This window comes from Ochotona princeps, chromosome 8 (assembly GCF_030435755.1).
Source record: "Ochotona princeps isolate mOchPri1 chromosome 8, mOchPri1.hap1, whole genome shotgun sequence".
In the NCBI taxonomy this organism is placed as follows: Eukaryota; Metazoa; Chordata; class Mammalia; order Lagomorpha; family Ochotonidae; genus Ochotona; species Ochotona princeps.
This window is the reverse complement of record NC_080839.1, coordinates 44067651-44082086: the sequence shown is the minus strand read 5'-3', so window position 1 is coordinate 44082086 and position 14436 is coordinate 44067651. Positions and strand designations below refer to the sequence as shown.

General features: G+C 45.4%; 1 protein-coding gene across 1 annotated transcript in view; it reads right to left on the bottom strand.

Annotated features, from left to right (window-relative positions):
• Positions 1–14436, bottom strand: part of ANXA4 (annexin A4) — a 58301-nt gene that overhangs the window by 20172 nt on the left and 23693 nt on the right. The window contains exons 2-4 of the mRNA XM_004580068.3: positions 9920–9972; positions 3023–3110; positions 172–266 (exon numbers count right to left, since the gene is read on the bottom strand). Of these exons, the coding sequence (XP_004580125.1) occupies positions 172–266; positions 3023–3110; positions 9920–9928 (192 nt within the window). The 5' untranslated portion in view covers positions 9929–9972. The remainder of the gene's footprint in view (positions 1–171; positions 267–3022; positions 3111–9919; positions 9973–14436) is intronic.

Sequence of the window (14436 nt, the reverse complement as noted above, 5' to 3'; positions counted from 1 at the left end):
GGAGGACACAGGTGTTGTAATCATTTTGCTTTTTCTTTCAAGAAGATCTTTAAATAAGAGCAAAGGTCCTACTCTTCTAAAGCACGGGGCCAGTGCAGGCAGCTCCATTCAGCAGAGGTCAGCCATGTCCCTCATCAACCCACCCCCAACGGCAGGAGAACCTGTGCCTACCTTGCCGATGGTGGACTTGTAGGTGGTCCTGATTTCCTGGCGCTGGGCCGTGCTGCGGTAGGCAAGGACTTGAATGATGGCATCCTCATCGGTGCCTGTGGGCAAGAGTGAGAAAGCAGGTGGGTGAGCACACTTGAGAGAGGAACCAGACAGTTGCGGTCTATGTGGACATGGCAGTTCTCACAGACACACTAATTGCTTGCTAAGAGCGGAGGCCTTTGTTCATAGGGTCTGCCTGTGTCACTGGGGCCAGAAGGCTGGATGAGCATTTACCACCACTCAAAATACTGCCCCAACTCTGTAAATGTGACCCATCCTAGCACTTTCCCTGCAGGCTTGTTGCAGGTGTTTTATACAATCACCGAGTAAGTGCAGTGCCGGCCACTCACGGTTCAGTCAATGCAGACCAGGACCGTGCTTCCTCCACACTCTGTCTTTTGGATCACCTGTCATCTGCCTTGCCCTGGCTTGCCTTTTCTCTCAATCATTTCCTCTGAGTTTTGAAACAACTCAAACATGATTTTAATTCCCTGATTTTGCAGTTTAATTGGCAGCTTCCTGCATTCATACATTTTAAAACATATACTTGTTTTTATTGGAAAGGCAGAGTCACAGAGAGAGAGAGAAAGAGAGACAGAAACAGACATTTTCCATTTGTTAGTTTACTCCCCAAATGTCTGCAAAGGCTGGTTCAAAGTCATGATCCAGGAACTTCTTCCGGGTCTCCCATGTTGGGTGCAGGGTCTCAAGCATCAGACCTGTCCTCTGCTGCCTTCCCAGGCCGTAAGCAAGGAGCTGAATGGGAAGTGGGGCAGCTGGGACTTGAACCAGTGCCTAAATGGAATGCTGACAATGAAGTTGAACAATTAGTTTGCTATGTCACCACATCAGCCTTTAAAATTTTTTTTTTGTTTTAATAAAAGAAATTTAGTCCAAAGATGAGGGATCATATTTGGTGAGAGTCTTGTTGTTGCTGAGGACCCTGCAAAGTTCCAAAAGTGTCTGGGGACATCCTAAAGTAAGACAAAGCAGGCTGCTTCAGAATATTTTAAAATCTGTAACTGATGGGTGGGTGGGGTGGGGTGGGGTAGGCGAAATGAAAATAGAAAAAAAAATCTGCAATTGTGTTTTTCATTTCCAAGTGTGTCTCCCTATCTCAGTTGGTTCCCTTTTTAAAATGGCAAGCAAAACCCCATGGCACAGCATCCTATCAAAACAAAGGGATAAGTTATGAAAGCCAGCCTGTTTCTTGCAGCAGCAGCTTTTACAAGGGGACTTTATTCTGATTTCTCAAATGTGTCTCTCATCCTTGTAGCAGCTGGACATGCATGCACATTTGGTGAGTTTGTACTGAATGAGAAGTTGTAGTGGATTACAGAAGTGAGTCTCCTGAAATAGGTCTAGGAAAAAGGAAAAAAAAAATTGGTTCACCAGAATTAGAGATGCTAAAAAAAAAAAAAAATGTGGGGTATGGAGAGAAAGCTAGGAAGTTTAAGTTTATATGTCTTTGGAAACTACTACCTGCTCTTACGAGGAGAGAGAGAGAGGAGAGAGAGAAACCATCCTTTTCTTCTTTGGAATTCTCAAGAATGGAAGAAGCTTCTGGGCTCATGACCTTTTGCTCTGTGAAAGGCACTACCATTGACCAAGCTTGAACCTCGAAATAGCTTTGATTTTTTTTTTTTATCCTTTCCCTTCGTCCACATTCAAACTTCCTGCCAAGTCATGCAAAAGCTTGCTCAGCAGCCTTTTTCTGTTCCCCCATCTCCATAAATTCCTACCACTTTGATCCAATTTAGGATTTGGGGGATTCTTCTTCGATAAGCATAAAAGCCCACCCAGCCCATACCCTTTCCTCCTAACCAGTCTGCCCAGAGTTCTGCCACACGCCTCTTTCCTAAAAGGAAACTTCTCATGACGTGCCTGCCTGGCTCTAACACCCACACTGTCTCCCCACCCTGGGCTGGATGGTCCCTGTGCTTGGGGCCTCGACACTTCCTGCCCCATTCCTGCTGTACACAATGCATGGATGCATAACCAGGCAGCCAAACGCAGTGACGGAGCTCTTGAATTACTGGACTTCACTCAGCGGAGCTGTACTGCACTGCCTTCTCCTCCTCATCACCAGACTCGGTGGCTTACCCGTTTCCTGAATGCTGCCACATAGCACAGCAGTTCTGGCATTTGCTGTTCCCACTGCTTTGGGACATTCTCTATGTCTGTGATTCTGCAGATGGCATTCTCAGTAGAAGCCCCAGGACCTCCCTTCAGAATTTGCCTACCCTGCCATGCAAGAACTTCCTGCTGCAAGCCATTTCTTTCTACAGAGACGGGCCCTCACTCCAGGAGTTCTAATTCTTCACTAAAGAAAAAATATAATCTGTGCCTTCTCATCCATTTTACCCTCAAAGGCCACCTTGTCCCCACTGTGTTTTCTTTTGTTTTAAGATTTCTTTATTTTTCTTGAAAGATTTTCATAGACAGAAGGAGAAATGGAGAGAGAGGTCTTCCATCCAGCACTTCTCTCTAAATGGCTGCAATGATCAGAAACGAACTGATCTGAGCCTAGGGTCCAGGAGCTTCTTCTGAGTCTTCGACATGTGTACAGAGTCCCAAGGCTTTGGACCATCCTCTGCTACTCTCCCAAGCCATAAGCAGGCAGCTGGATGGGAAGTGGAACAGCTGGGACATGAATAGGCACTCATATTGGATGCCAGTGCTGCAGGCAGAGGAGTAGCTTGCTATACCATGCTGCCTCCCCATTCCCAACCACTGTATTTTCTTCAAGGCAGCTCTACTTGCAGGTGCCTGTGAACATGGCAGCCTGGGACTCCCTCCAGAGGATACTTACCTAGCCCTTTCATGGCCTTCCTCAGGACCTGGGCATCTTCAGCAGCATTGAATCCTGAAGCGGCCTTGACAGTTCCTCCTTTGGATGCCTGAGGACACAGAGAAGGACTGAGCAAACCTTGGCTGAGCTCCTCTGTGGGCCAGACATCACTCCAAGTGCTGGGGATCCAGGTGCTGGTGGCTACAAGACACGAGGCTCTTGCTCCCCATGAGTAAATGTTCTAGTTGGCCAGGGGAATCAGGCATAAATAAATGTTCTCTTAGTGCCTGGTGGTGAGAGAGGCTACAAAACCCACAAGAGGTCCCAGAGCAGCTGCTCTGAGGGTTGAAGCTTGGGCTGGGAGCTGGGTGACATGAAGCAGCAGACCATGGAGAGACAGGGGGCAAGTGTTACAGGCAAGGAAACTGTTACCACCAGGGTAGGCGGGTCAGAGGCCAGGGTGGCCCAATGTGGTGGGCAAAGAGAGGAGTGGTAAGAGCAGGTACATCCCCATGTACTAAGTAGCCTATTCCCAACCCCCAAAAGGGGAAAAAATTAAAGCTGGATCCAATTAAGCCAATAGAGCTTAAAACCAATTTACAATAAACAGAGAAAGGAATGTGAAACCATTACAGAGTGTTGCATTAGCAAAATCAGTACTTAACAAGTGATCTGTTTGTTCAGAAAGTACATTGTAAAGGGAATTTTGAAAAAAGAGAGAGGGAGCTACAGTTAAAAGAGATTTTAAAATAAGGCATATTCACGATCGTACATGTGAACCTTATTTGGATCCTTAAACAAAAGGACATTTATGAGACAATTGGGAACTTGGACATCAAGTTACTATTTAATGACACTAAGGAACATATAACTATGGTTATATTTTACTTTTAAGAGGTTTAATATTATACATATAAGCATAGTTTATGGATTAAATGATAAGATGTCTGATTATTTTTCAAATTAACAGAAGTGAGAGAGAAGTAGAGATTAGGAAGAAACAAGATTGATCGTGAGTTAATAATTTATGACAGATACACAAAGGAGTTCTGTTTACTTTTATATGTAGTTAAACTTATCTGTAGTAAAAATTCAAAATAAAAAAGCAATGATAAAGGGGCAGCTGTTGCGGAATAGTAGTTAAGATACCACTTGGGATCCCGGCTTCATCCTGGGGTGCCAGTGTTTGAGTTGCAGCTCCATTCCATGCCAGCTGCCTGTCAATGTGTACAGTGGGAGGCAACAGGTGATGGTCCAAGTGGTTGACTCACTGGTACCCATGTGGGAGACCAGATGGAGTTCCAGCAGCCTGGCTTCTGCCTATCCCAGCCCTGACTGTTGTAACCATTTGGAAGGCAAATTAACGGATGGAAAAGCTCTCCCTTTTCTCTCTCGTGTGTGTGTGTGTGCATACATACACATTATACCTTTCAAATGAACTAAAAAATAAATGATTAAACTTTTATTAAAAAGAAAAGCAAAAATGAAAACCAGAGATGTGGCAAGGCAGCCTTCCAAGTTGGTTAGGGAGACTGCATCTTATTCTAAGTGCAGTAGGAAGCCACTGACTGGTTTCAAGCAAGAAGAGAGGGACATGGGGGCTGCTTCACACACTATAAAGATTACTTAGCCTGCTGTGGGGGAGCTGCAGATATCAGATAAGAGTCTGGGCCAAGATCTGGGGGTGGGATGCCATGCTAGACAAGGGTGAAGTGGTTGCAATGGAAATAAACAGATCCAGAATGAACAAAAGCAATGGAACTTGCTGTTGGACTGCTGTGGGAGCTGAGGAAGGAAAAGCAGCAGCAGCAGCAAGTCTAAGCTCACCGCATTGAGTGCAGAAGGGGATCATTTGTCTAATGGGGAGAACTGGAGGCCGACTGCCAGATTTGGGGTGCTGGTGGGGATGGGATTTAGAAGTGCTACTTTCAGAATGTTATGTTTAGGATGTCTATTAACCATCCTGTGGTGGAGCTGTCAAAGGGGTGGTCAGTTATTCAATCCAAAGTCAAGTCCAGATGACCAATGTGGGCTGCACCAGCAATTGGATAGTATTGGAGAGATGGCCTGGGGAGCAGGAGAAGATAAAGAGGACAGGGTCTTGGATGGGCCTGGGTCTCTCCAAGGGTCGGGTCCTGCAGAGAAAGAATTACTGAGGAGCAACAGTCTTGGAGGTAAAAGGAAAACCAGGGTAGTGTGTTGTCCAGAGGCTGGGAAGCACCTACCAGAGTAAGCAGCTTACTTGGGAAGAAGAGACCCCAGAGTGGAATGGACTTGGTTTAAATCCTATCTTCAACCCTTTTCAACTGTGTTTCCTAGGCAAGTTTCTTTTTTCTCACTTACATTTTGTAACTAATGATATCAACTGAGAGCATTGTGATCAGGCAGGATAATACAGGAAAGCACTTAGCATAAAACTCAGAAAAAAAGTAAAACAAATTCAAATGAGATGGCTATCATCATTTAATATGAATTTGCCCATACCACCATAATAAATACCGTGAGAAGCTCCGATCTGTTATAGTATTGTTTAATGTAACTTGTGAGAGTAACGACAAGGAAGAATCTGGAAGAGAGCATTTGCACCAGGTGGCGAACACAGTGCAGAATGGAGCTAAAGCATTCTGGTGATTTCATTTGCTCCAAGGATACACTAAGGGTATTAAAGGGAATGGGGGCTTTCCAGGCCCTTGGGCAAGTTCTCCAGTAAGTTACCTTGACCTGGACTTGTCCGATTCATTATGTCCGTATGAAGCTCAGCCAAGTGCTCAGGTATAGCACGCAAGCAGAGCTCCTCTGCTGAAATAGCATCAGGCTTTCCTGCATTAAGTTAAGCATCCTGCACTCGGCGATCCATCACCCTTTGCACCCTTGACAGAGAAAGAGATCTGTGATATCATCTTCCCTGGATGCTGCTATCCATCCATAAATACACCCCCAGCCCCCTAAATGCCTGTTGAAATCCTAAACTACAGGACCACAAAACGTGGCCTTATTATAGGAATGAAGAATTAGTTCACATGAGTTCACACTGGAGGGTAGGTTTCTAACCCAATATGACTCGTGTGAAGAGAGCCTCTGTGATAACAGAGGTGGACGGGAGTGATGCAGCAGCAAGCTGAGGCACCGTTGAGATTGTCAGCAAACTTCCAGCAGACAGCCACCAGCAAGGGCGGTGTCTTCAACAAGGTTCGGAGGGAGCCTGCTCCTGCTGACACCTTGATTTTGGCTTCCTGGCCTTCAGAGTCAAAAGGCGAAAAATCCCTATTTTAAGCTGCCTGGTCCACAGTACTTTACAATGACAGTCCCAAAAAAGGAATGCAGCAACTTTGGTGTCTGTCACTACAATAAGCAAATTGGTGATCTGCTGTCAAAGTTCCAGCATGGCCTTTGGCCCCACCATGAGGCAGCTTTCTGAGTTAAAGGCTTCACAAGGTTGTTTGGAACTCCAGGACTAAAAAAATTCTGGATGGTACTCAAACACTGCATTCAACTTTAAAGTCAATTGCAAAGGGCTTAAATGAGTATCTAACACAATGAGGCAACAAAGACTTGCAGAGCGGTGCAGTCTATCAGGATTTTCAGTGACTCCTTCTTTTTTTTTTTCTTTTTAGGTTTATTTATTTTTATTGGAAAGGTAGATTTACAGAAGGAAGGAGAGACAGAAAGATCTTCTATCAGTTGGCTCCTCCCCAAGTGGCTGCAAAGGCCGGTGCTGAACCAACCTAAAGCCAAGAGCCTCTTCTGGGTCTCCCACATGGGTGCAGGGTCCCAAGGCTTTGAGCCATCCTCTACTGCTTTCCCAGGCCACAAGCAGGGAGCTGGATGGGAAGTGGGGCAGCTGAGACATGAACCAGTGCCTATATGGGAACCCAGAACATGCAAGCTGAGGACACTGGCCACTAGGTTATCATGCAGGGCTCTCCTTCCTTCCCCCTTCCTCCCTCTCCCCTTTTTTCTTTATCTCTCTGTCTCTCCCTCCCTTCCTTACTCTCTCCCTTCCTCCTTGACTCCCTTCCTCCCTTTCTTCCTTCTTTTTTTTTTTTTAAACATTTCTTTTTGGGGCTCGGCATCATGGCCTAGTGGCTAAGGTCCTCGCCTTGATCCCATATGGCCGCTGGTTCTAATCCCGGCAGCTCCACTTCCTCTCTATCTCTCCTCCTCTCAGTATATCTGACTTTGTAATAAAAATAAAATAAATAAAAAAAAATTCTTTTTCATTTATTTAAAAGGCAGAGTTATACAGAGAGAGGGAAAGATCTTCTATTTTTTGGTTCAGTTCCCAAATGGCTACAATTGTTTGGGCTGTGACAGGCCAAAGCCAGAAGCCTAAAGCTTCATCAGGTCTTCTCTGTGGGTGCAAGGATGAAGAACCTGAGCCATTCTCCTTTGTTTTCCCAGGAGCACTAGCAGGAGCTGAGTTGGAAGTAGAGCAGCTGTCCCTATGGGATGCTGGCATCCCAAGTAGTAGCTTAACATGCTAATGCCACATGCTAGCCTCCTTCGTGCTTGTTTCTGTACCAGGAGAGATGTCAAGAAATGTTAATCTTATAAACCTTACATTGATTAAATTACAAAGCATAAACTGCTGTCATCCATTCTAGAAACATAAAACATTCCATCCCAGTAAGGTCCATTCCAGTAAGGCAAAATAAGCAGAGAGGATGACAAAAATAAAAATCTATATCACAATTGATGAAATATCATTGTTATATAATAATGAGAAGGATAAATGTCAGAAAGACTGAATTGTAATTCACTGGGCTGCAACAGCCAGAGCTGGGCCCGACCAAATCCAGGAGCCAGAAACTCTACCTGGGTCTCCCACGAGAGTAGCAGAAGTCAGCACCCGGGCCTCTTCTGCTTTCCTAGATGCGCTGGCAGAGAGCAGGGTAGGAAGTGAAGCAGACAGGATTTGAACTGGCACCCACATGGGATGCCACTGTCACAGTTGGCGGCTTGATTACCTATACCATAATGCCAGCCTCATATCATCATTCTCCTAGACTAAGGGAATGATTAAAAAAAAAAAAAGTAGAACCTATTACCATTCTCATTACTGCTATTTAAAATCTTTATACATATAAATAGGGTCTATAACAAAATGATGAAAATAGTTGAGGATTTTGACATTGTGGCCTTGTCAGAAGATCTCGTGACTCTTTTCAGAGTTTATCTGAGAGAAGCTGAAGATCTTTTCATTTGATTTTTGCTTATAGCATTACCTATTTTCCTGCTAAGGACTCTGATCTTTTTCCTTTAGCCTTTAACTATAATGTAATTTTAAAATATTATATGGAAAAATTTAAAAGATAGTAAGTTTAAAAAAAAAAAAGGAAAGAAAAGAAGGAAGACTAGGGGCCCAGTGCGGTAGCCTAGTGGCTAAAGTCCTTGCCTTGAACACACCAGGATCCCATATGGGCGCAGGTTCTAATCTCAGCAGCCCCACTTCCCATTTAGCTCCCTGCTTGTGGCCTGAGAAAGCAGTCGAGGATGGCCCAAAGCCTTGGGACCCTGCACCTACATGGGAGACCCAGAAGAGCTTCTGGTTCCTGGCTTCAGATTGGCTCAGCTCTGGTCATTGCAGTCACTTGGGAAGTAAATCATCAGACAGAAGATCTTTCTCTCTGTCTCTCCTCCTTTCTATATATATCTGACTTTGCAATAAAAATAAATCTTTAAAAAAGAAGAAATTGATTTTAAGTAAAGCATAAGAGATTTTAGTTAGATTTCAATAAGTTTTGAAAATTTTAGGATGTTTAATGTAAGAAAAAGTATATTACTGGTGTTCTGGTGCAGTGGTAGCATCCCATAGGGGTACTGGTTTGTGCTCTGGCTGTTCTACCTCTGACCCAGCAGGGATGCTAGCGGCCTGGGAAAAGCAGAAGATGGCTCAAGTATTTGGATCCCAGCTCTCTATGCAGGAGAGCAAAATGAAGCTCCCGGCTCCTTGCTTTGGCCTGGTCTAGCCCTGGCTGATGTGGCCATCTGGGAAGCGAACTAGCAGATGAAACAGCTCTCTCTCTCTCTCCTCTCTTGCCCTCCCCCTCCCTCCGTCTCCTTTTCTCTATAGCCCTTTCAAATAAATAAATAAGCATTTAAAAAAAAAGAGTATGCTGCTCTTCATTCAGTGTAATTTGCACATCCATCTTCCAAAAGGAAGCTGTCTACAGTTGGCAGGATGGCCACTTCGCCAGGTACGAGGCTTTCCTGCGTTATTCCCTCCCTGGAGAGTGGGAACAGGAGTCCACTGCTTATCCAGAAGCCCCTGGGGAGAGGAAGAGAGCAGACGGCCAGCCTCAGGGGAGCTGTGCTGGCACCCAGGAAGCTTGGCTCCCACCTCCGCACGGAACTCTCAGAGGGATCCAATTTCATACTCATCACAAAGATTCGATGAAATCTGAGACTCCTGATCCCAAAGGCAGGCAAAAGGTGAAGGAGGAGCCTGTGATGTCAGGTACAATGAGGCTGAAACGTGGGCTATTCCAAAGTGTCCCCACTGGCCACCCCTTGGGGGCAGAAGCCACAGGAGCAGGAATTCTTTGTTTTATTAGTCTAAATGTTGTAAAAGAAACACATAGCTTTCTGTTAGAGTCAAAACTATAACTTGTTTTCATGTTCTCAGGATGTTAAAAGGATTTCAAGGATTTTTCTCTTTGACATCATTTTCAGGGTCGAATTACTCATTACTCATGAAAGAAATTAGAATAGTGCATTGAGGAGGAGCATGTGGGGCGGGGAAGCGGGGGGGGGGGTGGGGGTGGGGGTGGGGAGAACCTGCCTTTCTCACATCTGCCCCTGCCACCTTCCATCCACTGCTAAGCAAACAGACCTTTGTTTAAACCAACAGTCCCTGAGTACACATCCTGTGCCTGTCTGCACCTGGCACCAGGGAGGGTGAGGCAACCCATGACTTACCATGGCCATGATGTTATCCCAAAGTCAGAGTTCAGCCGCCTGAGCAGAAGATCCTATGAATAAAGCAGAGGGGAAATAACTGGCTGCAGGAAGTGGCCTTAAAATCATTCATCAGGATATCTTGCAGTTGCATGAAGTTAAGAATAACACACGGCTATTGATTAGCTAAAGAAATAAGGGCCAGGTTAATCATCAGAGAGAAATGATTGCAACAGTCAAATTTATCATATCAGTGAAACACTCTCCCACTTGCTTTTGTCTGAAGATACACCCTACAGAAAGGATTCCTATTGCTTTGTTGGGAATTCCCTCCAGACATGGATTCTGAAGGATTTGCTGTATGGGCCTCTGGAGAGGAGAGATAGGTCATGTGTGTATTTTGGGGTGCATGTGTGTATATAGACAGGCTGCAAGCCCAGTCAACACTGGAACTGTTTCGTTTCCCAGTGACTGCATTGTCAGGATTCTTTACTTCTTCCCTTTAAGCTGTAACCATGACACTCAGCTTTGTGCTCAGCTTCCAGCACTGCCCCTGCTGCATCAAGAAGACTGGAATCATCAGAGATTTTTTTTTTCCAATTACTCAGAATGCAAGAATTTTTTGTTTAAGATTTGCAGAGAGACAGATCTTCCATCTGCTAGTTCACTCCCCAAGTGGGCTTCAATGCCCAGAGCCAAGCTGATGTGAAGCCAGGAACCAGCAGTTTCTTGGGGATCTCCATGCAGCTGCAGGTCCCAAGGCTTTGGGCCATCCTCTACTGCTTTCCCAAGACACAAACAGGGAGCTGGATGGGAAGAGGAGCAGCCTGGACACCAACCAGCACCTACATGGGACCCCAGGGCTTACAAAGCAAGGACTTAACCACCAAGCCATTGCACTGGGCCTGCAAGAGATATTTTCATTGTGGGATCCTCATAATACCCAGCATGTGCAGGGAAAGGCAATGGCCTCCTCTTCCCAGACTGAAGTCATACAGAACAGGCTCCTTTTTGAGCAGTTAGTTAGATCAATGATTCTCAAAGAGCTGTCCTAGAACTGGATGTGTGGGCAGCCCTGGGAGCTTGATAACAGTGCCTAATCTCAGGCCCCATCATAGCCCCACTGCCAGAGCCCACATCTGAACAAAGTTCCCCAAATATCTATCTGCTCAGCAGTTTGAAAAGCGCTGGTCTAGACAATGCAATCAACCGGTGCTTTTCAGTGATAACTACGTACTACATAACCCTCTTTATTAGCACTTAAGCCAGGTAGGTCACATTCACCTCTCCTCTTCCAGCCATCCACAGGCCTTATTCTTTCTTGTTGGTTTCCCACCCTTCACTGCAGACTGACCTCTTGTGCCACACAGATACATTACCTACACAAAAAGAAAGCCAACTGGTTCTAGTACGAGGTCTGAGCAGAGTGGGGAATAAGCAGCCGACACAGGGACCAAGAGGAGATGAGGCCCCAGGAGTAGAACTCACACCAGACAAGGCTCAGAGACACAGTTGGGAAAGCTGGCAAGAACCAAGGGGAAGAGCCATGAGGACCTGTCAGAGCAGTTCAGCTTTATACTACGAAATGGGAACAGAGTGGAAAGTCCTTTGTTATTTGCAGAGAAGAGTTATAACAAAAGACATACTCTACCAAGGTACTGTACCATTGGGAAGATCAGACTGAGGGAGACTTGTTGAGGGACAAGAAGTCAGGAGGCACCACAGGCACAAATAGAGGTGGCAAGCAGCACCTGGGATAGGACATACATGAGAGCTCTGGAACTTGATGTTATTGCATATAGCAGCTCATGGGCTATATAGATGTATTCATTCAATCACCAAATAGTAAAAAAGCATGGCCACAGTCCAGCCAATATTTTAGTTGACAGAGATAATTGCTTTGAAAAGAAGATAACGTACAAGAACAAGCTGCTTCTTGCTATAACAGCAGAAACAGTTGTGACAGAAATCATGTGGCCCATAAGGCTGAATGTATTTACTATCTGCCACCTCATGTGATCAGCTTACCAGATAGGCGTTGACTGGACAGCATGACCATGAAGGCCCCTCTGAGATGACAGCTGGACTAAACCCTGAGTGAACGGATGGGGCCAGCCAGAGTTTTGCAGGGGAACACTTTCAGGCAGAGGAGTATTAGTGCAAAGGTCCTGGGACACAGATGAGCTTGCTCTTTGAGGGTTGGACCAAAGCATGATGAACAGCAGCAACAGCAGCATGAGTAAGGCTAGGTGATGCTGTGACTTAGAACAAGAAACATATGGTTGGTCTTTGTCCTAGCCCTGCCACAGGACAAACCTGTGGAATTCCCTAGCAAGAAGAGCAATGAGGGTGAGAGGAGTGTCCTCTGTTCTCTGTAACAAAGCCTCTTACAACTACATGTGAGTGACGCTAAGAAAGTGACTCTGGAAAAGTCCCTAAGTAAACTGTTTTCTTGAGTTCTGTGAAACATCCTAGCAAATGATTAAACATGGGGAGAGGCTGTGTGAGCCTCAGATATTCACAGTCAGCTGATCAGAAGCAAGGATGTCAGCATTGACATGGGATTGGCATGTGACATCAGGCAGTGTTGTGGGACTGAGCCCCTCATTGTGTGGTATGACACTAACTCCAGGGAAGTAGCATGAGAATGGAGTTAAATCGCAGGCCACCCCATAGGCATCTGTGGAGAACCGGAGAGTTGCCTGCAGTGGGGATAATCCCCACACACGTGGTTGTGGTGGCTCAGTCTGGTGCTTTGGCTTGCTGAGTGATTCGAAGTAAAGGAGGTTAGAAGGCCTTGTTGGCAGCATCCAGCCCAGATTTGACCTTCTCCCGCCGTTATGTCTCATCCCCTCCTTCTCCCAGGATGTCAGTCATAGATACCAGGAATCCTCTTGCCCAGGGTAGGTTAAAGAAGCTGAAGCCCCTCTCCTCCAAAGCCTCAAGGTCTAGAAACACAGCTTTCACCTTTCTTCATTCCTCTGTACAGGAGCTAGTCCTAAAGAAATTCTGAGCGCTTGGACTCTGTCTACTGGCGGGTCACGAGATACCCACTCCAAAGGGGTACTAGGTACTAGTGGGCACTTGGGAGAAAGAAATTCTACAGAGAGACCAAGAAGAATCTGGACAAACAGGCCTTGCTGGATTCTACCCCGCCTCCTTGTCTCTTACCCTTGGGCATACCTCTCTGTCAATCACATTTCCACCCAATCGTCCATTCTTCATGGAGCCTAAGCATCAAAACAGAGTTTTCTCTGGGACTTTGGGCCTTCCTTTCAGGGCTTCCATGTCACATAAAACTACTTGGATTGAATAAATTAGTTAGTTTTTTTTAATCTTGCTCACCTGTCTTCCATTACAGAAGTGAAGGCTGTAACCCTTAGCATGAGTAAAGAAAAGCATGACACTTTTCTGCCTAAGTGTTGCCAGAAGTGACAAGCCCAGAGTACACTTCACACTTCTGTAGCCTACAAGTAGGGTTTGGGATGGAGCTTCTGAAGTTTCCCCGGGGATCTCTGGAGGATAGGTTCTTGGGCTCACCACAGATACTAAAGTCCAAGACTGCTCAAGTTCCAGAAAGGTAGAAGGGTGTACTTGCAGGAGTATTTTTCTGTAACTGGTGCACATTCTTTCAGGAATATTTACAATCCCTACACAGTGGAAATGTTACTGACTACATCCTCCTTTTCACAATCTAACCCTGTGACCAGCCACACATTTGCAACCATAAAGTAGGTCTTCCTTTCCTTTTCATGTTTTACTTAATAAATGCTAACTGCTATTCTTGTGGCTGCTCAGATTGTTTCAACACACGTGGACCTCAGCAGGAGCTGACTGCAAGGAGATGCTGGAACAGCAGACCCCAGGGAAGGGAGGCGTTTACACCCACCAGTCCAAACCAGCCAAGCTTCATTTCCAAGAAGCTCCAGCCAAGAGGGGTCAGTAGGATCCTGGAAACCTCTGGAACCAATTTCCCTAGCCACGCCTCACTCTAACTTCTCTTTTTAAAAATCCTCCTTTTAACTTACAAATCTTCTAGTTTCTGGAATAAAACCCGTTCTGTTGTATCAACTCATCTTTGGTTGTCTAGCATCAAAGAACATGGGCGTGATTTTAACCAGTGTCAGAAATTCTGTGTGAATAGCTTCTCTACTGTGTTATTTATGGAATAATGAGGAAACAAAAACATGTGTATATGTTCAATATGGATGCAATTTTAATTAATGTTAGCATCAGCATCACAAATGGGTATTGGTTTGGACCCCAGCTGCTGCACTTCCCAACCAGCTCCGTTTATAGCCTGAGAAAGCTGTTGAGGATGGCTCAAGTCCTTGGGCTCCTGTATCCATGTTGGATCAGCTCAGCTCCTGCCACTGTGGCCATTTAGAGGGTGAACTAATGGACAGAAAATCTTCCTGCCTCTACTTCTCTCTGTAAATCTGCCTTTTGAATAAAAACAAATAAATCTTTTAAAATATATATATTTATTTATTTGAAAGTTAGCATTACAGAGAGAAAGAACAAGCATCTGCTGGTTG